At 41.6% G+C, this 26,759-nt stretch overlaps 1 protein-coding gene across 2 annotated transcripts in view; it reads left to right on the top strand.

Annotated features, from left to right (window-relative positions):
* Window positions 1–23,314, top strand: part of PTAR1 (protein prenyltransferase alpha subunit repeat containing 1) — a 62,191-nt gene extending 38,877 nt beyond the window's left edge. For both annotated transcript variants that reach the window (XM_050944201.1, XM_050944199.1), the window contains 2 exons: window positions 9,419–9,735; window positions 13,716–23,314. In XM_050944201.1, coding sequence (XP_050800158.1) covers window positions 9,419–9,735; window positions 13,716–14,061 — 663 coding nt within the window. In that variant the 3' untranslated portion in view covers window positions 14,062–23,314. The remainder of the gene's footprint in view (window positions 1–9,418; window positions 9,736–13,715) is intronic.
* Window positions 23,315–26,759: the final 3,445 nt, after the last annotated feature.

The raw sequence follows: 26,759 nt of genomic DNA, 5'->3' as shown, positions 1-26,759 counted from the left end.
AAAAGGACATTTTCAGTTTGGTGTATTTGTGCATGAACACTCTGAAAAGAATTAATGAGGGCGGGGAAAAGACAAATGGAAAAAGGGAGACATGACACTTCCCCCTCCATATAAAGGACCATAATTTTGTAGGTTTTTTCTAATTTTGTACCTTTGATCAGTTGAATGTATGTAATTCACTGTGAACGCCAATTATAATATTTAAAGGTAAACCTGCCTGACTGTGACCAAAAATTAGGTAGCTAGAACTCTTCATATTGGTGTGTTTTTTACTCCATGACTACTAGCACCTGCAGTTTTGCATCCAAGTTGAGGCTCCTTTAAAAATGTGGCCCAAAATTATTATTATTAACATTTACATACTGTAAGCGGTCCTAGAAAGCTATTGGGTTTTTAATTATATTTTTTTCTAAATCTAGAACATTTTGAAGCTCATTCTAAAACACTTTATTCTTGGAGGGATATAAAAAATCTCAGGGTAGAGTTTGGCCCTAAATTTAGGTGGTGTTACGAAATTATAACCAGAGCTTCAGTCTCATTCACTAAAAGGTAAATATTATCTATCTTTGATCCTAAAAATCGCACTTTTTAAAAAAATAAAATAAAAAATAAGAGCTTAGCGTTTACCCAGTAACCCTACTACAGGCTTTTAACTATATTATCTGCTTGCAGAATTAAATCATTTTGTACACAAGAATCACAGTAAGAGAGTAACTCAAATGGCTCAGTCCTACAGAATATGTGTGTTTTAGATTACGTGGGCTGGCTTTGTGGTGGATTGACCTAGTCAGCTAAAAGGCCATTGTAATGGGGTGGAGTATCTTGCATGCAAGTCTTTCTCTTGCTGACTAACTTTTGTCTGGTATTAGGATCATGAAATGCAGATTTCTTTTTGCCGGCTCTATCTGACATCTGGTCAAGTGAGATTTACTAACGTCAACCTAAGATATAAAAAAAGGTTAGCATATCGCTCTGGGACATAGGGAACCAAGGATAGGGGAGTCCTGCAGGAAAAGGTTCTGAGAATGGACAAACACAGGAGGAAGCTGAGATTTTGGTGATGGTGGTGTTTATAGTAACAAAGGCAAATGTTAGGATGGGGATAAACTCACTTCATATCTTTTGTATCTATTTTCAATTTGGAGCAGTATGGAAGCTCCACCTACTTGTCTTACCATGAAAGACAAAAAAGAGAAGCTCTCACATCAGAGCTAGTCAGTCAAGGAGCTGCAGATACCTTCTCACATTTGGTTAACTGGGAAATAACTCATCTCTTGTGATGGATGGTAGAGGCTGCATTGAACATTATACCCTTAAACAGAATTGTCTTGTTTGGTGATCAGACTAAGCATAGTCTTGGACTCTCATAGCTAATTGGATGGTAACAAAATAGATTGTTTAGCCTTCATCAGTGCTTGAGTTCTTCTGCCTCCAATTCCTTCTTAAATAGCAAGCATCTTCCACTGTTGTGGAGTCTATGTTCTACAGGGAGTGGGGTTTCTAGGTAGGTCTCAAGAGGTTAGGGGAACTTTTTTTTTTTTAATTCTTTCATTTTAAAAAAATAAAAGTTTGATCATCTCATAAAAGTAGTCAAATGCAATGTGTGCAGCACAGGCAAAAATTACTTAAAAGGCTAGGTTTTCTTAAATAGTTCTTGAGGTTGCCATTGCTTTTAGCAAAAATCTTTAAAACTGCAGATAACATCTGCCAGAGAGAGGGAGGATGGTCTTGTGGTTAAAGCATAGGACTAGGAGTTAGGAGTTCTGGTTTCTATTCCTGACTCTGCCACAGATTTTCCTGTGTGATTGTGGGCAAGTCATTTTAATCTCTCTATGCTTCAATCTTCTGATCTGTAAAATGAGAATGTAAACTCTCTATACATCTGGAATGTAAATACCTTGCAATGCCAGCTACAACATGGCCATGCGAATGCCTGTTCTAACTTTCAGGTGACTTTTTGTAAATAAACAAGCAGATATAAGTGTAAACAAACTTGTTTGTCATATTGATAGGCTGAACCAGACGTAGGACTGAATGGACTTGTAGGTGCTAAAGTTTTACATTGTTTTGTTTTTGAGTGCAGTTGTGAAAATAATAATTATACATTTGTAAGTTGCAGTTTCGTGATAGAGATTGCACTATAGTGCTTGTATGAGGTGAATTGAAAAATACTATTTCTAATCTTTTTTATATTGCAATTATTTATAATCAAATATAAAGTGAGCATTGTACACTTTATATTCTGTATTGTAATTGAAATCAATATATTTGAAAATGTAGAAAAACACCCAAAATATACCAAATATAAATTGGTATTTTATTAAGTGCAATTATAACTGATTGATTAATTGCACCTATTTTTTAAAGCTCGTTACATTTGCCTTGCATTAATTACTTGCATTAACTGCAATTAATTGACAGCCCTAATTAATTGGTTTCTATCACAAGCTATAGTCTAGTATTTAGAACATTATTTTACTGGTTGAAATTCTTTCCAGGAATTAAGTTATTAAATCCCTTTTTAGCAGTGTTTGTATCACTCGAGTAGCTCAGCAAATCAAATACATTCCACCAACATCTTCCTATACAGCGTGGTTTGCTTTTTTTAAAAGTAGCTTTCACTATAAATCATCAATAGCCATCGATCTGTAAACATTCAAACAATGTCTTTTTCCTTTTAGTGGAAGAGTGCACTTCCCATATTTTGGCCCTCAAGTCTTCTTACCATATTATGAAAGATTTTGGAAGTAACTCCATTGTTGAACTGGCCGGAGGCTTTCCATTGCAAATCCTATTTTTAAGATATGCAAGTGAGCATATATCCCATCTGTTTCGGAATGTTACTCCCCCGAGTAAGGGGTGAAGAGAGACTAGCCTCTGCTCAGGAGTCTAAATTTTCATTACTCAAATCCTGCACCTGATGTTCTCCCTCCCATTGAATATGAATGGACTTCCTCTGATCCCAGTCCAGCTGCAGTATCTCAGATGTTCTCTGATAGTGTTACTACAGACTGATTGTATCCTGAATGAAATAGCATTCCTGTTGGTTCTAAATTTACTGGCCGTTCAGTGAAATAAATAACTCAATGTCCCTCTTTTATATGGCAGCATGATAAAAAGGAAGGACTTTTCACTATATCCTTTATGATCACGAACACCTCATTCAAGTGCTCTGTAAGGTTTTTTACAAGCTAAATAAACCCTAGTTCTCAGGTTTTTTTTATGCTATCCCAGACAGTGAATTTATATCATATTTCAAGTTCTAGAAGATGAACACTGGATGAATGTGAAGTATTTGGAGTCGTTCCTTCTGTGAAGGAGTTTGGAAGACTTTGTTTAGTAGTTTGCCACTCTCGCAGTAGGTGGAAGCAACTCCTCTGTTAGACTTTCTTTTTTTTTTTTTTTTTTCTTTTTTTTTAAGCTGTCACTCTGAAATCGCATGGGGACCTAAAGAGGACGATCTAGTGCTAGACCCCTTCCACAGATACTACTTTCACACCCTTGAGGGAAGGTCTCTGAGACTCTTTCCTTTGTAGAGTGTGGAAAAGCTACAAATGCTTTTGTGGTAGATGGTAAATAAGCAAATCTTAGTTCTTCGAGTACTTACTCATGTCAATTCCATTCTAGGTTGCACACACCCATGTGCACGGTCATCAGTTTTTTGTCTTAGCGGTATCTGTAGGGCCAGCGGTGGCGCCCCCTTGAGTGCTGCACTTATGCTTCGTCCCTACACCCTCTCAGTTTCTTCTTACCGCGTGTGGTGGATATTCGGAGCATTTTTCCTTGCATAGCAATGGCTAGCAGTTTTGTCTCCTCTGAGCCTTCGGGCCTTGTTTGTTTATAGTAGCTAATGTTAAGTAGTTAAGTGTAGTTAGAAGTTAGTCCCAGTGGGGACTTCACCCCAGGCAGGACTACCCCAGTCTCTAATGTTTAAGCCTTGCACGAACTGTAACAGGCCTGTGTCTGTAAGTTATCCCCCCACAGCAGCTGCCTTATGTGCTTGGGGGAATCGTATGTGACGGACAGGTGTCATATTTGTAAAATTTTTGACCAAGGACGCAGAAAGAGCAGGATATCCAAATGCAGGCTCTCCTCATGTGGGCAGCCCTTCGTCCACCTTCCAAGCCATCTCACCAAGACTTGCCTAGTACCTCAGCCTCAGTGTGCAGCGCACAACCGGTACCAGGTTCTGCCCCTCACGGCTTCCCATTGCCGATGCCCAAAAAGAAAACAAAGAAGCATGGCTCCCCGGTACTGACCAAGAAGGGCCGTGGGACAGCGGGCAAAGGACTGAGTTCGGGGCCGCTCGGCCACACCGGAGCCTTGTGAACGTACCTTCCTTGTCAGGGCCCTTAGCCCCTTAAAGGATCCACCACCGACTCCTGAGAGTGGTGGGGGACCCAAACTCCTGGTGGCATCAGCACCTTCCCAAGCTCCCCCAGCTCCAAGAGAACAGAGACCTGTGCCCATGTTGCCAGCACCGTGCATGCCGCAGGAAACTGCAAAGGTTCCCCATAAGAGCAAGCCAGCTGTTAAGACCCCTCTGGGCAGTGGAGCACCACTGATTCCCACAAGACAAGGCAGCACTCTCCTCCATGCCGCAGATCTCTGGAGTCGCAGCACAGATCCTTTGGGCTTGCCCTAGATTACTGGCACCGCAATTGCGGTACCTGCTGTCTCAACACGGATCGCCTAAGGGGAGGTGCCAATCTCCATATTGCCGGCACATCCTCAGTGCCGATTTTGGTTGCCTGCCCTGGAGGAGCACTCCCCATCGCGACTCCAGTCCCTCCTGGCACCAGTCCCCAGGTTACCGCCACCAATCCTCTCACTCCAGGTACCAGTCTCCAGCAATGACCATCAGCAGGCAGATGCAGGCATCGATGGCCCCACCGTGGTCACCAGAAGAGAATTCCTCCGGCATGAAAGGCAGTTCAGCTCCCTGCCCAAATTCCTCTGGTGCAGTTGTGCTCCTGAGGCCAGGTGGCCTTATTGGAGCACGTGGGGCATGCCAGTCATGATGATGCCCCCTTCACACCACTCACCTGCCACTGCGTCGGAGCAAAAGTTGTCAGTACCAACAGCACTGGGCTAGGTGTATGAGTTGCGCTTGGAGGTCAAGGTAGAGGAGACAGCACTCACCTCTAAACCTCCCTCCGCCATGGGGGATGATGTCCCAGGGTCACCCCCAGTAGTAAGTCACTGTCTTCATCCCCAGATGGACGGTCACAGGATTCTCAAGGGCCGGCCTGCCTGGTGACTTTAAAGAACACCAGGCCCTGCTTTGACGGGTGGCCAAGAACTTGGGCCTAGATGTGGAGGAGATGGCCAAGCAGGCAGAAGAACTCCTTGTTCAGCGTCCTCTCAGCCTATACCAGTGCATGACGGGGTCCTCAAAATTCCCAAGGCCCTCGAGCAAACCCCGTCTTCCATCCCTTACCTCCAGAAGGGCCGAAAAGAAGCACTTTGTCCCAGCCAAAAGGTTCGAATACGTTTTTGTACACGCCCATCTCTGAGCTCACTGGTTGTCTGTGCGGCCAACAAAAAAGACAAGCAGGGGCACACCAGCTCAACTCCCAAAAATAGAGGCAAAAAACCTGGCCTTTTTGGGGGGGTGTGGAATTTATTCCACTGCCAGCCTACAATTCCAGGTCGTGAACTGTCAGGCCCTCTCGGGAAAGTACAATTTTAATTTATGGGACTCCCTCCATAAGTACTAGGAGTCCCTCCCACAGGGTTTAGCTCAAGAATTCAGAACCCTAGTGGAGGAAGGCACTGTGACGACTAGGTGCTCCCTCCAAATGGCATGAGATGCGGTGGACTTGACGGGTTGGATAGTCATGTCGGCAGTGATCATAAGGCGCAGCTCCTGGCTATAGACCGCTGGCCTTTCCCAAGAGATGCAGACTTTGATCCAGTACCTCCCATTAATTGGAATGGTCTCTTCTCTGAACAAACAGATTTGAGGCTGCATGGGTTGAAGAATACTTGGGCAACCCTTTGCTTACTGGGCATTCATATGCTGCAGTTTGCATGGAAGCAGTTCTGGCTGCCCCTGCCGCCAAGGCCTTGGCAGCCCATCAGGGATCTGCCAGGAGAAGGGATAGAGAGAGGAGTTTTAGTCATCGCTGCCCTTCTTTCTCCTGCTCACCCACACAGCCTGGCCCGGCAAAGCATCCCGGGGGCCAGAAGCACTTGTTTTGAAGGTGCGCTCGAGAGTGACATCTCAGTCAGTTCCCCGAATCCACCCTGTCCTTTCCTCGACCCTCTTTGTCTCTACCGTTCGGCCTGGTTGTGGGTCACCTCAGACTGCTGGGTGCTGGACATAGTATCTCGGGGCTATACCCTGCAATTTTCAGCCACCCATCCCTCCCACTCTTTTTCCCATCCCTCTTCAGGGACCCTTCTCACAAGCAACTCCTCATTCAAGAGGTCTAAGACCTCCTGTGCCTGGGGGTGATGGAGAAGGTACCTTGGGACATGAAAGGAGAAGGTTTCTATTCCCGCTACTTCCTAATTCCAAAGGCAAAGGCGGGCCTCATACCTATCCTGGACCTGCGTCACCTCAATAAGTCTCTTAGAAAGTTGAAGTTTCACATGGGCTCCCTGCTTTCCGTCATCCCCCTCCCTGGATCCAGGAGACTGGTACACCGCCCTCTACTTGAAGGACACTTATTTCCATATTCCCATGTCAGATGCTTCCTCTGTTTCATAGTGAGTGGGCGCCATTTTCAATTCACAGCGCTTCCCTCTGGCCTCTCGGCCCCCAGGGTGTTCACAAAACGTATGGTGCCAGTGGCTGATTACCTGAGGCACCGAGGGGTCCAGGACTTCCCGTATCTCGACAACTGGCTCATACCTGCCTGCGGCTATTGGACCACATGGCTGCCTGTACATACATGGTCACTCATGCTCAGCTCTATCTCTAGCTCCTGCAAGCATGGCTGGTGTCATTCCCAACAGTCTACATTCTCAACAGGCATGACCTGGACCACATCAAGTCATCCTTGGATTGGTGGTTGGACCTCAGGTCAATGTTGGAGGGGAGTCCCCTTTGCATCCCCATCGCTAACCCTGGTCTCTGATGCTTCGGACCTGGGCTGAGGAGCCCGCCTGGGGGAGCTGAGCACCCAGGGCCGTTGGTTACAGAACGACGTGGTCCTCCACATTAACGTCAGGGAACGCAGAGAGGTTCTCCTGGCCTGTCAGGCATTCTTGTCCTACCTGAAAGGCGAGGTGGTGCAGGTCCTGATGGACAATGCCACCGTGATATTACATCAACAGGCAGTGTGGTGCCAGGTCTTCGCCCATTTGTCAAGAAGCTCTCTGCTTTGGGATTTTTGTGTGCAGCAAGCCGTTCATCCAAAAGCCGTGCACCTGCCTGGAACCAGGAACGTCCTGGTGGATCACTTCAGCAGGACTTTCTCCTCTCGCCACAAGTGGTCGCTCCATCTAGAGGTAGTCAGCATAATCTTCCAGAAGTCGAGGACCCCCTAGGTGGACCTGTTTACGTCCAGGCAGAACAGAAAATGCCACATATTCTGTTTGATCTGGTTAATGGACAGGGGCTCCCTATCAGGCACAATTCTCATTCCATGGTCGGGGACGCTGATGTATGCCTTCCCACCAGTGCTGCTGATTCGGAGTCCTTGTGAATATTAGACAAGACAAGGTGAAAGTTATCCTAATAGCCCCTGCGTGGCCTTGCCAGCACTGATTCAGCACATTGCAGAGTCTTTCGGTAGCCACGTCCCTGCAGTTGCCCCTTGGCCGGATCTGCTGTCACAGAACCACAACAGCCTTTTGCATCCGAACCTGGCAGCACTGCACTTGACAGCTTGGCTACTGCATGGCTAAGCGCAGACGAACAGGCATTCTTGACCCGGTTCCAGCAGGATAGCAGGAAATCCTTCATCAGAAGATTTACCTGGCCAAATGGAAAAGATTGAAGTGTTGGGCCTCAGAATGGCATATTCGGGCCAAGCAGGAGATCCTATATTATCGGCTGCACCTCAAACTCCAAGATTTTTCCCTGTCATCAATCAAGGTCCACTTGGCTGCTGTCTCGGCTTTCCGTCTTCCGTTCCAAGGTAGGTCAGTCTTCGCTCGTGACATGACGACATGGTTTTTGAAAGGTCTGGTGTGTCTCTACCCGAACATCTGGGATCCAAACCTTCTCCCCCGTTCCCCAATGCATTAGATGAGGCTCACAGGCTACACAGCCTGAACGTCAGGATGGTGCTGGCCTTCTACATAGATAGAACAGGGCTGTTCTGCAAGTCAAAACAGTTGTTCGTTGCAATGGCAGACAGACTGAAAGGTTGTCTGGTGTCTGCTCAGAGGATTTTGGCCTGGATCGTGGCCTGCATCCACTACTGCTATGAGCTGGTGAAAAAGCCTCGGGTGATGATCATGATGGGACACTCGGCTAGGGCACAAATGTTGTCAGTGGCCTTCCTGGTAAAGGTACCAATCCAAGGGATCTGTAGGGCTGCTACCTGGTCGTCTGTTCACGCATTCACATCTCATTACGCTGGCTTTGACAGAGCAGTGCTGCAAGCTGCAAGACCATGAACTCTGAGCCCGCCTCCATTGATACTGCTTGTGAGTCACCTGGAATGGAATCAACACAAGTAAGCACTCGAAGAAAAAAGTTACCCACCTTTCATAGTTATGGTTCTTTGAGATGTGTTTCTCATGGCCATTCCATTACCTGCCCTCCTGCCCCTCTGTCGGAGTTGTCGGAAAGAAGGAACTGAGAGGGCATAGGGCCAGCAGCACCTGATATACTGACGCGTGAGCACAGCACTCAAGGGGCACCACAGCTGGCCCTACGGATACCAATGTACTCCACCCAAGGGGGGAGAAGGTAAGAACCCGCGGGGATTGAGGGGCTGGGGCACAGAGTGAGGAGCAAACCCAGACCCCTGCCCAGCTTCCCTCCTCTACCACCTTCCTGGGCTACTAGTGGGCCTCGGTGCCCCAAGAGCAGAGACAAGGGGTGGCATCTTAGCTCTCCCTGTGACGAAAAGCGCAGGACTCACCATACTAAAATTGGCCATCTTGCCACACCGTTTTTTCCAAGGTTCGGAAGTCTGGCTCACAAATACAGAATTATTTTGTATGTAACAATGTCATTTTAAACATGTTCTTTTGCCTGTGAATTAGTATTCTAAATTGGAAAGTCCTGTATAATGAGGTAATTATTTTGGGAAAATCTTTATTTAAATAGATGCTTTCATTTTAGCATTGTTCTTTTAAACTTACCATTTTCTCCTAGGAGGAACTGTAGTAGTGGTGATAGGATTGGCAGAAAGCTTAAAAGAAGGATTATGTAGGGGGGAATTTGATAGAAGAAACAATGTTGGTAAATTCCTTATTTATATGGATTGGTTAATTTTATACTTCTTATTTTCAGATTCTCCTTGATGAACTTTCTTCCACTAAACATTGGGTGTCCATGCATGTTTCAGACCATAGTGGATTCCACTACCGTCAGTTCTTAATAAAGTCCTTGATTGGCAGAACTGTGACCGACAATTCTATACTGGTGCAAAATCAGCTGGTAAATGAGCCAATCCCCAGTCTTCCAAAGGGTGAAAAAAATGAAGCATCTGAAGCTGCTTGTACAGAAGAACTGAGGGTAGATCTCCCCAATCTTCTAAAGGAAGAGTTGGAGCTCTGCACTGATCTTATTGATACCTTCCCTGGACATGAGACACTGTGGTGTCACAGGTAAGAGGGCTTATCAAATAAAACATCCCTTGGAATGATTTTATTGCTTTAAAACTAAAGTCAAAGAGCAAATTGTAATTCTGATTAAAGACCCATCTTGGTTAGTAAAGATTTGTTTCCTGCCCTATGCTAAGCCTTTTGATTTCCACACCCATCAGAGCTATTAAATAGAAAACTTGACTGGACTTCAGTACCTTGTTGAAATAAGCTATACACATCGTTCCATATGACAGTATCATCTGGCTAGAGCCTGGATTGTCAATCTATCTCCTTGCTCCTTACATTTAAATGACAAAAGATGAATTAACTGCACAGAGTCTCCAACTATGCTTGGCTAGATAAACTGTGTAGTCAAAGGCACACTGAGGCCATGTCTACATCTAAAATTTTGCAGCGCTGGTTGTTACAGCTGTATTAGTACAGCTGTATAGGGCCAGCGCTGCAGAGTGGCCACACTTACAGCAACCAGCGCTGCAAGTGGTGTTAGATGTGGCCACACTGCAGCGCTGTTGGGCGGCTTCAAGGGAGGTTCGGGGAACGCGAGAGCAAACCGCGGCGAAGCTGGTCTCCTTTCCCGGTTTGCTCTCGCGTTCCTGGAACCACCCAGCAAACCTCAGGGAAGGAGACCTGCTTGCTCGGGGTTCGGGGAACGCGAGAGCAAACCGCGGCGAAGCTGGTCTCCTTTCCCGGTTTGCTCTCGCGTTCCCGGAACCACCCAGCAAACCTCAGGGAAGGAGACCTGCTTGCTCGGGGTTCGGGGAACGCGAGAGCAAACCGCGGCGAAGCTGGTCTCCTTTCCCGGTTTGCTCTCGCGTTCCCGGAACCACCCAGCAAACCTCAGGGAAGGAGACCTGCTTGCTCGGGGTTCGGGGAACGCGAGAGCAAACCGCGGCGAAGCTGGTCTCCTTTCCCGGTTTGCTCTCGCGTTCCCGGAACCACCCAGAAAACCTCAGGAAAGGAGACCTGCTTGCTCGGGGTTCGGGGAACGCGAGAGCAAACCGGGGAAGGAGACCAGCTTGATTACCAGAGGCTTCCTCAGGTATGCTGGGATACCTGCTTATTCCACGGAGGTCAAGAAAAGCGCTGGTAAGTGTCTATATTTGATTACCAGCGCTGGATCACCAGCGCTGGATCCTCTACACCCGAGACCAAACGGGAGTACGGCCAGCGCTGCAAACAGGGAGTTGCAGCGCTGGTGGTGCCCTGCAGATGTGTACACCTCCTAAGTTGCAGCGCTGTAACTCCCTCACCAGCGCTGCAACTTTCTGATGTAGACAAGCCCTGAGTAAGTTGTCTCTGAAAACTAACTTTAGTTGAATAATTGCCCCTTTTCTTCATTCTTAGCTTCAAGTTTGGTTCTACTCTGATCTGGGACTGTAAAAGTGGTATCTTAGTGCTCCATGTTTGCTTTCCATTATTGAGACCAAATTTGTTAGGTTAGAAAGTCTTTTTATTTACACTTACAGTCCTGCAAACCAAATCTGGGATCTGAATATCCAAAAGGGGTCTTCTCACACAGCATCACTATGCACCCCTTCCCCTATAGAACATGACCCGATATAACATGAATTCGGATATAATGCGGTAAAGCAGCGGGGAGCCCCAGACCCCGCTGCTTCACCATGTTCTGTCTGGATTCGTGTGGTGCCCCGGGCCCTTTAAATCACCGCCCGAGCCCCGCTGCCAGAGATCCAGTGGTGATTTAAAGGGACCAGGGCTCCTCACAGCAGATGGAGCACTAGGCCCTTTAAATCCCTTCCAGGGCTCTGGCAGCCGGGCTCGGGTGGTGATTTAAAGGGCCAGAGGCTCCAGCCGCTATAGGGAGCCACGGGCCCTTTAAATCCCCACCTGAGTCCTGCTGCCGGAGCTCTGGCAGTGATTTAAAGGGCTCCCTGCAGTGGCTGGAGCCTCTGGCCCTTTAATTCTCCACCAGGAAAGCAGGTCCAATCCGGCATGGCGTACCAGATCAAATCTGATACAACGCGGTCTCACCTATAAGGCAGTGAGATTTTTTTTGGCTCCTGAGGACCGCGTTATATTGGGGTAGAGGTATATTTTGCCCTTGTTAACAGTTGTGCAACTCCATTGCCTTCAGTGTGTTAGTACAGCTGTAACTGATAGGCCTTGTAATTTGAATGTAGTAAACCATTCTCCTGATGATACAACAGAGTGGAATTCAGTTCACTCTTTCTTAAATGTGCTGGCTGGTAGGAACAAAAAATAACAAAAACTTATTTGAACATTTTCACCTACTCAGGAAATCTAAATTACAGCACTTTATGGTTTTCCCTGACATTTAATAACATGTCAGTTCCCAAAAACACTGGATAAAATCGTGGCCCCACTGAAATCCATGAGAATTTTTCCATTGACCTCAGTTGGGCCAGGATTTCACACTGTCAACATTCAGGTTGTTCCAACATTAAGTGAATACAGCTGGCCTGAACATATAAACATAATTTTTTTAAATATTTTTTTCCCAAGTGTATGCATTTTTTTTTAATGGAAACTTTTTTGTGACAGTTTTGACTTGGTTGAATAGAAAATTTCAATAAAACTTTCGGTTTGGAGGAGTTTTCTTTTCCCCTATTGCTCACAGGTTAACATAGTCATAGTGGGATTTTTCCAAATTGAAGATACAGACTTCGAAGAATTTTATTTTAGAAAATCTTACTTTTTGAAAATGCAGAGAAATGTGGTGGTAGCAATATTTGACAAGTGAAAAATCGGTCTATTTTGAAACCCAGGAGAACCAGAACCTTTCAGAAAACTTCAGAATGTTAGCAAAAATTGTTGTTGATATATTATTTTGGCCCCACTCTCTTATCTGTAGTGTACTGCTCACTGTGAAAGCTCAAAAGTCACAAAAAGAAACAAGACAGGGTTGAGGCACATTGGTGGAAGCTTGCACTGCTGCTACTGATCTGGCAGCTGTCATGAACATTAAAATTATTGTTGTGTTTTTTTTAAAAACCTAAATATTTAGTCTCCTCTATCAATTTAATGAAAGAGATCACATTCATATTGCACTGAAAATATGGAAAAATGTTGGAAAAAAGTTACTATGTATGTGTAAAGTATCAGAGAGGTGGCCGTGTTAGTCTGGATCTGTAAAAGCAGCAAAGAGTCCTGTGGCACCTTATAGACCAACTGACATATTGGGGCATGTGTATGTGTAGATGTTTCTCTGAATCAAATCCCTGCTTATGTTTGTGGCAACCTCCATCCTGACATTAGGGTTTGAGCTTGGAACCTATGATCTGAAAGCATGACTTTTTATCGCGTGAGCTGAAGAAATAAGGATTTCTAAGTGAAAATTGTAAGCAACCCATATCCTCTGTGGATCTGGTACAGAGTGGAACACATAACGTGCACTGATCAATTGGTTACAAGTGCACACCTGCAATGGGGGTTGGTAAGCAATGCTAGTTTTGTGAAGACACTAGATTAACAGAAGTCTCCTGAAGACAGAAGTCTTCTGTTTTAACCTGGGGACAGGTACAGCATGGGCAGCAATAGTCCACTGCATGGGCAATGAAAGGAAGCATGTATCTCCACCTGGACTTAAGGAACTTAGTCTGAATTCTCTGTGCTTGAAGTCTGCTGAGCTTGTTGCTCAGAATGTCAGTTGTGATAGTGGTTGTAGTGCTCTGATGTTTGCATCATAAGGAAGTGATGTGAAACCACCTACTCAGCTGACAGGTATGTCAAATACCAGCTGTTGAATGGTAATAATTTTTGGTTACTATTCAGATCAGAGAAGTGGAAAGGCTTCATATTTCATTGCCTAACAGGAAGTCATCCCTTTTCCCACCTTTGCAAAATAAGCTGATTTTTGTGGGAAGTTTTTGCTCAGAGGGCACATTGAAATGTAATTTCAATTACTTTAGTATCTTTAGTTGTGGCAGCAGTTTGATTTTTTTTCTTCAGGGTCTAACTTTTTTATTTTTCTTTTTCCTTCCTCTGATCTTCCTTTGAAGACGGCACGTGTTCTACCTTCAGCACCATTTAAACAACAAACTTCCTCTTCCAAATGTACAGTTGACATCTGTGGACAGCAGTGATGGAACTTTGAATAATTCTCACCCCAGTACAGCAGTCAGTCATGTGACTCATGCCATGGATGTTGATGGTTTAAATGATTCAAGCAAACAAGGCTATACTCAAGAAACCAAACGCCTGAAGCGTGCCCCTATACAGGACTCTCTTGGCTTGGAAATGGAATACAGGTTAATTGATAACATTTTAGCAACTTGCAGAGACGTAGAGCAGGCCAGGTTTGCTACTGAATACAGGAAATGGCTAGTTACTTTTCTCGATCAGTGAAGGAAGTTTACAACCTTCAGGTTCCTCTTTTAGTGCAATATTCTCTTATCAAACACATGTATTTTTGGTTGCAAGTGTTGGCTACCCATGTCCTTCTCACCTTTCTTTGTGGTCAGTGCTAAAATTCATATACAAAGTAATAATATTTCATTTTGTTTATTAAAAAAATCTGGCATAGCTTTTTATTAAGCAAATGTAGTTTGCTTTTTTCTTTAATCCTTTTTTTAAAAAATTACACCATTTTTGCTTGTGGCAACTTCATATCAGACCATTGTCCTGCTTAAACTTTTTTTTATCTTTATGAATATGGCCCTACCAAATTCACACCTGTGAAAAACATGTCACGGATCATGAGATCTGGTCTTTTGTGTGCTTTTACCCTATACTATAGAGATGTCACGGGGAGACCAGCGTTTCTCAAATTGGGGGTCCGGACCCAAAAGGGCATTGTAGGGGGATCCCACGGTTATTTTAGGGAGGTCATAGTATTGCCACCCTTACTTATGCGCTGCCTTCAGAGCTGGGGGCTGGAAAGCAGCAGCTGTTGGCCGAGTGCCCAGCTCTGAAGGTAGCACCCTGCCAACAGCAGTGCAGAAGTAAGGGTGGCAATACCATACCATGCAGTCCTTACTTCTGCGCTGCTGCCTTCAGAAATGGACTCCTAGCCAGTAGCTGCTGCTCTCCAGCTGCTGAGCTCTGAAGGCAGTACCACTGCCAGCAGCAGCACAGAAATAAGGGCAGCAGTACCACAAACCCCCGCCCCCGTCATGGTTCCCTCCCCTCCCCACAACTCCTTTTTGGGTCAGGACCCCTACAATTACAACACTGTGAAATTTCAGATTTAATTAGTTGAAATCATGACATTTACAATTTTTAAAATCCTATGGCTGAAACTGACCAAAACAAACCATGAATTTTGTAGGGCCCTAACTATGAGTTTAAAATTATTTTGATCTAAGTGGAATGTCTGGAAAACAAATGGGTGGATCTGTCACTGTAACATGAACCACCTTCCAAATTCTTCTTCTTCCATAGTGAATGCTGGTAATGACTCTTAACCAAAAGCCGGTGGAGTCAGGTTTTTTCAATAAGAATTATTTCTTCTGAATTGCTAACTGCCTGTCAAAGATCAGGCTGCAGTGTTTCTGCCTTCAGTTCCCCTTTCTTTGTTATTTATAAGGGCAAATATTACTACAGTACTGGAATTGTGCTTTTTATTATTGTCTGCTGTATTTTGTTTGCCTCACACATCTGTTGTACATGGTTGATATCAAAGCCTACTAAATTGACTTTGTCAAGTCAGGTACTCAACTGTTGGATGCAGGAAAATGAACCATGTTTCACATGTGCAGTGAAAAGGTATGGCTAAAGCTAAATGCAGGATTTGTTAGCAAAGTTTCTCTTATGTCTTACTTTTTTTATTTTTACCTCAATAAGCCAGAGTTAGACACACTATTTAAATTTCTGAATGTATTATGTACACTACAGAGTCCCACAAAGCCCACTAAAACGCACATTTTAAAAAGCTATAGAAAAACTAAGAACATATGAGTATCTTAGATGATGGGATAAAAAGGAGTTACGCTGACAGTTTTAGTAGTGTTTAAAATGTTCAGGGTCTCTTCCCCTCCATGCTTGTGCGTTGCTTCCTCCCATTAAGCAGGGCATCAATTTCGTTTTTCTTCTCTGTCAGTGGACATTTTCCCATCCAACACCTCAACTGTATGTGTGCTGGAAGGACAATTTATACAGTTTCAGGGTAGTTTTGAATGTGACTTTTTCCTTTTGGCTACCAATGCATGTATGTATAAATATTTGTACTGGCATTTTCTCGTTTTACTCTACATGAGGGACTTGCAGTGTAGCTATATCAGTGTAATCATGCCAGCGTGAAGCCTCATGTAGAAGCATTGTGCCAGTATAAAGCGAATCTTGCACTAAGGCAATTTTTTACCCCTATTTCAAACAGAACAGACCAGTTAAGAGGATCCAGAGCTTCAAGAGAGATCCTTTGCCACAATCCCTGTGTGTGTTTGTCTTGTCTTGCATCAAGTGCTTCCCTAACGTGATCAGTATCCTGCTGCTGCTCTTGTTGCTCAGAGAATACTGTAGTAGTAGAAAAGCACTAGAAAGACACAGGATTCCTGTGGTCCCACATCTCTTTTGAGTCTCCCATCATTGGAGTTACTCTTGCATGTTGAAGGGAAAATAGATCTCTTGTATGGTATGTTTGGCTTTAGCAATGTGGTGGAATTTAATGATCTTCTGAGAAAAGGGCAACCAATAGGTCATTCAGGAAACAGCAAGCATAGCTTAAACAAGGTCTCTAAATGTAAACTCCAGGATTTCTAACTCTGCAGAGATTGCTGTCTCCTATGACTTGAAGCTTCTGCTCATAGATACTCTGTGGCTACAATGAGTTCATAGAGACATTTCAAATTGTACGTACTTCTTGGTGACTGCTGGGTGCCCAAAAAGTGTGACACCGCCTACCACTGTAGTTTATTACAGATTATATTGTTAATCCTAAAATTACGTTTAAAGTAATTAATTTTTGTCTTTCAGTTTTATCTTTTCACAGATTACATGTTTAATAGAAAGGTATTGGAGGGCGAAAAGTAAGGAGAATTTGTGCCTTGTGAAGTAGAAAATGATTATTTGGGGGGTGGGTGGGAAGAAAGCAGTCTTCTGCTTGTACCATAGTGTAAAATTTTGGGGAGGGAGGGGGAAGAGACTGTCAAGGGTGGGTGATAAAACATGAGTTGAAATCCGTTATAAATTTCTGTTGGACTGAAGTCTCGGTTAGCTCCCTAGAGCTATATAGTAGAAATATTCTGATACTGAATTTGACAGCCCATCCATCATCATAAATACTTAAGGCCAAACTCTGTCCTCTGATACTTGTGCGCAACTCCTTTTTGATGTCACTGGGAATTATCCATATGTATATGAAGACAGAATTGGTCCTTATAGAACTATATGTATTTTCATACTTTAAAGGTGCTCCAATAGGTCTTGGTGTAAAGCGTTGTTGTTGGTTGTGTGGTGGGTTTTTTTGTTTTTGTTTTGTTTTTTAAAAAAAAGCTTTAAAGGGTCACTGACAACTCAAATTGTAGATTTTTTTTTAAACTTTTTTTTTTTTTTTCAGGAAGTGTAAGTCTGTTGAAAATATTTCCATGACTGCTTTACATTAGTGAACAAAATAACCATTTATTGCAGGTTTGCAGTACACAAATCCTTGCAGTACTGAGGACCCAACATTGGGTGCGTGGCGGGGAGGAAACTATAAGAAAAAGTGAAATTGACTTCAATGAATTACTTTTTTTTCAAGCTGAAAGAAATCTAAAAGCTAAACCAACAGCATCACTAGTGAAAAGAAAATACATTTTTAAAAATTATTTTCATCTTAAAAATCTAGAGTGGTGTTAGAAACCTAGGAAAGGAAATGTATTCACTTTAATAATATTTGTTTAAAATGTCAGTGCCCCATAGCCTTTTATCCGAAGCAATTAAAATAATTCCTTAGGCGTATATTTTCAGATTTAGAATTGGGTGATGTCTTGTAGCCATGAACTTTTACAAACATGGCCACTTAATTGAATTTGACTGGTTTCTCTAAAGTCCTAATTGGGGGAAGGAGAAATACAATAAATAGCAGTAACAATTATTAGACTTCAGGCCATTGGTAATTAACATACATAAAAGTTACTGAGCACAGCTCCTAGGTATTAAGTAACACTGTATTCAGCATTTACTGTGTCATAGGCCAGAATATTTTAACTCCATAATTAAATGAAGGGTTTGCTGGGTAAAACACTTGACTGCAGCCATGCAGCACCAAACACTTACTCATTTTTGTGACTTTTTTTTTTTGAAAGGTAATACAGATATAAATATGGCTTTATCCAGCACTAAACTGTCAGTCCTTTTTAAGTTTCAGTAGCTGTTAATTGTGTACTTTGTTATATTGTATGGCATTTACATTGGTGCAAACCTTTTTTTATGCACTAGCTCAGTCTTATAGCAACATCTTTGCACTGGAAATTTAATTGAAGGCTTTGAGAAATGAATGTCATTTGGAACTCTAAATGTGGTTAATTGTATTTTCAATCAAGTCAAAATGAGCAATCACCTTCTCAAATAATGTGTAATGTTCTCTGCTGTGTTGTGCATTACCTAGGATTGCATCAGCAATTGGTTTTGCTGGTGGTGTAATCAGTAGGGCAAAACATACTGATGACTGTAGTGATGGATGACTACAGTGCTTGGCTGAATGCTTATAGTCTTAGAAATATTTTCATTGTTTTAATAGGGACAATTGAATTGTCAGTCCAATAAGTAATTTATTACTAGTTGTATAGTTACCTTATATAGCAGTGGCTTGTCAAATAAAAGGGCATAGTGAAGAATACAGTAAGAAAGTTTTGGATTCTGTTTTTTTTCAACTGAAACTAGCTAAAGCATTACAGTGTTTTGTGTTAGAAATTTATGCATGGGGTAGTTTTTCATTCTTCACCTTAAAGATTAATTAAATTACCTACTTTAAACAGTACTGTATAATCTTGACAACCAGAATCATAGTCTTGAAGAGGCCTTGTCTACACAATCAAATCTCTTAATGTGTATTTTAAAAATGAACAAAATACAGCAATTGCAGAATAATTTAACATTTGGGCTACAGGGATTTCATGATCAAACTTCTGGACAAGGCTTTCTTTCCCCTCTTTATAAGCCTGTAGTGCTGCTTCCACATTACAGAAGTGATACTGAGCTTTATGTCCTTTATACTATAATTTAAAAAATAAACTGTCAGACTCAAATCTTCTACAGCAATAGTTTCCAAACTTTTTGTATAGGTGACCCCTTCATACAGCAAGCCTTGGGTTTTGACCCCCTCCCTTATAAATTAAAAATGGTGGGGGGGGGAACTTAATTTATTGAGGGCTCAGAGCGCTCATCTTCATAGAGCTGACAGCTCAGGATCCCCTTGCGACCCCCTGTGGGGTGAGAACCCCTGTTCTACAGAGATCTTGAGATCAATGGAGTGAAAGGTATATGCGATTAGCATGTTTGCTGTTTTCTCCTCTATATGATGTTGTTTCCTTACAACTAAGTCTTATCAGCTTTGACGTTAAATATAAAAAAAAACCCATCATTTTCAAATGCTCTTAAATTGCAGTTTAGTAACAAAAGAAGGCCATTGTATTCTTTATAGTGTTTTTCTTTCTCTTTCCCATTGTGCTCAGACAGTGGTTCATTCTGAGCTGCTTGTCTCCTTTTTCCCCAACTAACAAAGAATGTAATGAAACTATGGGGAGGTGGCCTCATTTAACATAAGGATAACTTTGACTACCTCCCAAAAATGCTCTGATCGTGCCCTTAAGTGGAGTTCATCAGGCTCATTCACAATCTCAGGCTAAACCCAGATCCTCATTTCAGAAGTGAAAAGCAAAAGCTTTATCTGTTAGGCCATTTAGTTTCCCTTGGGGGGGGCCTGTGTTGTGTTTTTTTTTTTTTAACTAAACAAATCTAGAGGAAATGAAATAAAAATTCAAGTAGTTTTTATAGTTGGAAAACTATATAATTTGCATAGACTCTCATCAATTATTTCCTCTGACAGAGCATTGTATTGCAGTGAAATGAAAGAAAATAGTGCTTCTAAGAAAATTCTTTGTAGTCAGTTTATGCTTTCAAAATGTTAATATGATCAGTGATTATAAACCTGATACTTCCTTGTGGCTTTTACTTAGTATGTAACGTTACTTCTCAGGGCATAGATTATTTTCGTGAATTAGGGTAAATTTTTTACAGTTTATAGTCAATGGTTTTTAAAAAAAAGCATAAGTGATAAACATAACTGGCTCTTAACATTTTTAGTCTAGAATAGTATTGTGTATATAGTCACTAGCTAAAACGGTAGCAAGCTATCTGCTTTAGGCCTGCCTTTCCCATTTGCCCCCAATGCTCATTTTCTGTACACAAACTTTACTCTGTATCTTAAATTGCTATAGTGATTTATCAGGAAACTAGGGACCTGATCCTGAAAGTTGCTGGGTACCTCCTGTGTAGCTCCCAAGTATGCTCATGTCCCATTGATGTGAATGGGAGCTGAACGCACTCAGCACCTCCCAGGGTCAGGCTTTAGAAAACCAGGGGAAATGTATTTTGTATCTGTTTACGTATTATATATTTTGACTTTTTTCTAAACCCTGCTTTGACTCTGAACACTAGAATCAAACCTGTTTCATGAGGCAGAAGAGTTTTATCTATCAGTGAGCGTATGTTTAGGTACCATACAGCTTGACTATAGAGCAGAACTCGTAACTGAAAATTTTTCAAGCATTCTTATCTGTACTGTATAGAACCTGCTCATAATTCTAGTAAATAGATGGTTTTAAAAACGCTAACATATCTGTATGTTGTGCACATTGAATTTTCTGAATAGAATATGATTATGGTGAGGCAAGGTAGGTTTTCTTGGAAGACCGTTAGCAGTTCACATGAGAGATTAATGTTAATGCTTAGATACTACAGATTGGTTTCCTATACAGATGCATTATGAATGGATAAATATATAGTATAGATTCTCATTGTCTAGTATTGCAAGTGTCATAAGTGATATAAAATATCAGAAGAAAATGCTTCTTACAAAGCAAACTATACAAACTGTGATCATTCCCATTTGTTCAGGTTATTACTTTGTGAAGTGGCTACATGTAATGCAGTGTTCCCATTTTGTAACAGTGTGCTTGGGAATGTTGAAAAATGGGAGAGTGGTTTTAGGTAGCATGGGGATCCATGGTACTGCAAATATGTAGGTCAGTATTGTATTACCTGTGTGAACCACTGTATAATTTTATAAAGCCATCACTTTGATCTCTCAAAATTTTAACCTAATTAGGGGAGATATACAGGAGGAAAATTGACTTTTATGGCTGTCATATCGTTAGAAAAAAATACTGTTCTTTTATGTAAGCAACTTTTAGCCAAAAGATTGCATTTTATTAGAAACTTTCATATTTGTTGGATATACAACTATCATTTTCATAAATAGTCTGCAAATTGATTGATTGGTGCAGATAAATTAGATTGAAAATACAGTTGATGGCAATAGGGATAATATGGTGACAAAACAGTATAAATAGTATGAAGGTGGGAATAAAACAATGAGCATAAATTGTCGGTGTTGTACAAAATAAATGTAATAAAAGGGTAAGCGCTGGAGGAAAAATTACTTCTTTATGAGATAAATTCCTTTAAGAGAATACTACTGTAGGTCAGTAAAGACAGAAATTCCTTGAACACAATCAGAAATAAGAAGCCAGTTATGAATAAATAATCCATGATATGTGCACTACAATAACTAGGAAGAGAAGGCTGTTGCGCCCTGTATAATCCCTTCTTGTAATAAAGGGACAAACTCTCCCACATTTGGGTTATTCTTGGATAAGGTACTTGAGGCTTCGTGAATGGCAGTTCTGTAAGGGGGCTGTTTGCTGCCCTGTAGAAGAAACTGCAGGTTACACTACACCACTCCTTAACCAGTGAATATTCCAAGATCTCTGCCAACTTCAGGGATTGCTGAAGGTAAAAGGCATTCTCAGAGATTCAGTGGCAAAAGAAGGCTGTCCAGCCCATCTCCCTTCCGCAGGCCCTGAACAGCACAGCTTCTACAGGAGCTATGTTTCCAAGTGCATTGCCAACCTTGGAGGCCCTGAGAGACTATTCCAAACTGTCAAGTGGGGGCAAAGAGCATAAATTACTGCATACTGGGCTCTGAGGTTTGGATGGGAGAATCTTGTGGTCTTTGGCGAGCCTCCCCCATCTATTGACCTGGAATCCCAAAGAGCACACTTGGAGAGCATTCCAAGAGAGGCATGTTGTGAATGAGGTGCTTCATGATCTGTGGATACAAACTCTCTTGCATACTCCTCTCTGCTTCCTCTTGTGGAGGAAAGGCAACTAAGTAGTTATAGTGAGTGATTGAATACAATCATGAAACAGTATCTTTGGGTGTTGTACTTCCTAGTTTTTGGTATTTCCCAATAGATGCTTTTTTTAAAAAAAATCACATTGGACAAGATTTTCAAAAGTGTCAATGATCTTGGATGCTTCCATTTTTAGGTACTGAGCTTGAGAACTTTTTTTGAAAGGGCCTGGTTTTAAGAACACCTTCTGAAAATCTGTTTGGAGACTTTCCACCCTTGGCTGCTGAAAAGGGAGACTGGGAGGATCTGAAAGAAATTGTAAATGTATAAGTGCAGTGTTGGTGCACATAACTTTCAGCTTCATTATTAAACTTGGGGCCCTTTTAAGAGTTAGTAATAACTGGATAAAAGCAATATTAGGCCTGATCCTGCAAAACTTCACTCGTGTATACGAGTGGCAGGATCTGGCCCTTAATCTGCTACTGCAGATGGGGCCTGTTCCTGCTCCTGTTTTAAAGCCAATGGCAAAACTCCCTTTGACTTTAATGGTGCAGGGTTGGGCCCATACTGGAGATGAAAGATGATAAACCACTACCTGATAGTTTGACAGTAAAATGTTTAGTATGATGAATTATGAATGGCTCTGCTGTCTTAAGTGAACTGTTTTATGCATAATAGTAAACCAGGCTCTCGTGGAAAACAATATTGTTACTGATGTGGTATTTATTAGTTTGTATCATCCTTAAGGAAAAAAATTAAGGTTGCTAGCTCTTATTGGTCTTAAAAGACAACTGGAGAGGGATTGGGGGTACTGCAAGCTTCCTGTATGCAACAGCTGTAGAAGCAACTGAATTTTGTTTGTTTTTAATAGCAGAGAAAGGGTTTTTGACAATTGGCCTGGGATTGCTAGGAGGGAAAGGGGAGTCATTTAAAAATCTGAGTTAAAAACAGTAATAAGGATCTTTAGGACAGTAGTTGCTAGTTTTATCTGGCAACGTGCCAGCCTTCTTCCTTAGGGATACTCTGATATCATGTTCTGCTGCTAGACATACAGTAGAGTTCACTGTGGACATCAGTGTTAAGAAACTGAAATGTGGTGGGAAGGATTTCATATAGTGTATGCATGTGTGTGAATCATAGAGTAAGATGCATACAAGTCTTAAATCTAGTTTTAAGACCGTATTATTGATGGACTGCATAAAGCTTTGACATCCGAGTTCAATGTTAAATGCATGCTGTGGGAAGTTGGATGTATAGAGGGTCCTGGGCATTAGATACCTTTGATTTTATCTTGGCTGCTGGGGATTTTAGCAAATGTTGATTAACTTTAGAGTTACTGGTCTTAAAGTAGACAGTAAATATTTTATTTTATTGAGCAATAATAAACTGCACAGATGTCTTTGTACTTGTCATCTCATAATCACTCAATTAGGTAGTAGCAGTGGTGATTTTCTTTTTTAAATGTAGCTACTTCAAGCTTATTTGAGAACTTGAATCATACTGTAAGAATCTAGTAATGGATAGTTTCTTCCACTGAAGTTAGCCCCAACACACCTTTTTCATGTGCTCTACATGTAAGAGGATCCTACTGGGTATAAATTTTAATGCCTTTTAAATTCAGATCCCTTATACATTGAGCTTTGTTGAAATTCTGCACCATGTAAAATATCATCTGTTTAGAAACATAAGACAGTATCCTAACATTGTTTTCCAGTTGTGCACGCTAAATTATATCTTGTTTCTCTCAGCTATTTTGTATTGCATGCTAATTATATTTTTTTACATTGTCCTAGTAATACAAAAGTATATTAAGCCACCCATGGAATTCTAACCATCCTATGCAGATGTCTTCCAAAATTACAGGTACAATTTTAGTGGTGGTGGCTGGCAGAATGAATTTTCCACTTACTTATCTGTAGACTTGTTTTTATATGTACTAGTGAGAGAATATACTAAGCACAGCTATAAGTTATTGTATTTCTGTAGAAAATGGAAAATAGTGTAAAATTGTTTTTTGCTAAACGTTGGCAGTTTTTAAATAAACTTTTCATCTCCTAAAAATCTGTGTTTGACACCTTTTACAGATATATGGGAAAATATGGTCCCTACATCACAGAATTTACAATCTCAACCTAGATTATTGATTAGGGAGACATGTTTATCTCCAAACACAATGAATTTGGACTGCAGTGAAATATGTAGTCAAACAGGCTTGTTTAGTTTATATAAATACCGGTAGTCTCTTTACACATAAACAATTCTCAAAAGCAGTGTTACATATCTAGCCCAGACATAGCCTATAAACTATCCTCATGTGCAAATATCTGACAGAATGTTGAAAAACAAAGAGACTTTAGTTGTTTACTTTCTAGTTAGTATTTTTAGTTGCCCTATATGAAACTGTATATAATTAAAACAAGCATACCCTCTCTCTGATCTACCAGTGTTTCTTTCTTGATCTGCGAAATGTCTCCTGTTGAAGCCTTTGGTCTTTCTTATATCTAAACTGTCAACTATGCTAGATTATGCCACATTCAAAAGAATTAGCACTGGGTCCATAACACTGTGTTTGCTTATAATCTAATGCAAATCAGTTCAGAGATCCAAAACATGAAACCAGTTAATTCTTTTTAAAAATATGCTTTGTCTCACTAAAATTAAAGATAGGGAATAATATAAAAGTATGGTACTCTGATCCCGTCTGGTTGTCTTTTTATGTAACAAATTCTGCTGCATAAACTTGATGAAAATACATGATAAATAGTGGGGTCATCTGAAGCCTATCTGAATTTCATGAAAATATATTCAGGTGTGCACCTCTCTCTTTTAACATAGTCATTCTACAAATATACAAGGATTAAAACTTGGATCACTTAAATTTGTTTTTATAGCTATATGTTTATAATGCTCATCAAATTTGAATTGTAACTTTGGATTTTTAAAAAAATTTCTTTCATCTCCCAAATGGGTCAGAAGTATGCTGTCCTTTATGTTAAAGTGCCATTCATGGATTAGATTTCAAGATGCAGTAGTATAGTTTCCAGGCCTTGGCAAATCTGGGCAGTTCAATTGCTGTTTAAATGACACTTTCATTCCAATATGGTAACAATTATACTGACATTACCACAATTCCCATGTGCTATTAGCATTAGCAGGATGCTTTTTGGGACACTCTCCTGGACTTTTTTTCTTTTAAGATACGATTTTTATTAGGTTATCCCAGTGTAACAACATATATAACAGATTTTTCATAAAGGTAAGTGATCACATTTTTATTAGAAAATTACAATTCACATAACCTGAGGCCAGTAATTCTCAAATTCTCCTCTCCTCCAGTACCAATCCCTTGAATAATCATCCCTGGTTTGGTATCAAGACTGTAAAATACATGCCATGTTACTGTCAAAAAGTAATAGACAAATGCAAATAGACTGACTTTAAATGCAATGGATGTGGCTGCTTGGTTACATCCCACATCCATGCTTTGTGCTTGCTCTGTTCATTCACTCTCCCCTCATTGACTGACTGGTCCTAATAAACGTGATGACACCTTCATTGCTGCGTCGGTACAGCTAATAAGCACGTAGACACCACAATCAGGACCCCATTTTTTTAAGTCCCAGATGGACAGTTTTCCTTGCCAGCAAACATTAATGGTTAAAACTGTGTTCAACCACCAAACTTTAGCATTTACAAATGTGATTTGTAATTGACTTTATAACAGCAGGGGGCTTTTTATTTTCAATTTAGTTAGAAGAGCATCTGAAAATCCAAAACGATCCCTGGACTGGGCTACAGTATTTTTCACTGTTCTAAGACCAACAGTTTGAGGGCTGTTCCCTTGGACTGTATTGTTATGAGTCCATAACACAATGGTACCAGGCCAAACCCATGTTTCTTCATGGGGGGAAGGTGCATGTATAGTAATCTATATCAGTAAAACATGCAAAAACCAGAAAAAAGCAAATCTGGATGATTTGAGAGAGAAATAGGATTGTAGATCCTCCAGCTTTCGGTCTCTAGTTCAGAAAGCTGTTTTGTCCTGTGTGAAATGAGTTATGACAGTCTTGTTTTGGTTGACAAGCCCATCTAAAGCACCCTCACAACCTGCTTCCTAGCAGGTTGCACAAGCTAGTTGTACCCAGTGTGAAAGTAGAATGAATTATATTGTGAAAATAGAAAAGATTAAAGAAATACTGTTTGTAACTTTAAGCAAAATTGTTGGAATGCTGCAATCCAGGTGTCAGGAATGCAGACATTAACATAGAACAATTGCACCATTTAAGGGCAATTGGTGAAGTAAAGTATTAGCCTTAGATCGATTAGAGTTAGTAAGGAAGTAGGATATGCATGCTGTGCCCCAGGTGAATGTTAGTGTTTTGCTTTCTTTGTCCCTTTGTCTAATTCCTGCTCTTTTATCTGTATAAATAAGATAGTTTGTGTCTTGCATGGTGCTCACATTATTTGGATGTTATTAGCAGAGCGCTGTACTAATAAAACAGAGTGGTCTGACAAACTGTGAGTCCTGAGTCTAACTTTGACAATTTGGAGGTCCCACCAAGATGGCAACCGTCTTCACTGGGGCCGTGTGATTCCTGATCGTTTTTGTATGATGACCGTGGCAGCCGACACCTGGGCATTTGGCCCGAGCGGTCCTCCAGTAGGGCGGAAAGGCGCACGACCATAGTGAAGTCTACGCCATCGAACCTGTTGGTTCCCACTCTGTTCTGGTAGGGATCCTGGGATCTGACATCAGGAATCTGGTCAGGT

This window comes from Gopherus flavomarginatus, chromosome 3 (assembly GCF_025201925.1).
Source record: "Gopherus flavomarginatus isolate rGopFla2 chromosome 3, rGopFla2.mat.asm, whole genome shotgun sequence".
In the NCBI taxonomy this organism is placed as follows: domain Eukaryota; kingdom Metazoa; phylum Chordata; order Testudines; family Testudinidae; genus Gopherus; species Gopherus flavomarginatus.
Note: the sequence above shows the minus strand (reverse complement) of the source record. Positions and strands in the feature narration are given on the sequence as shown.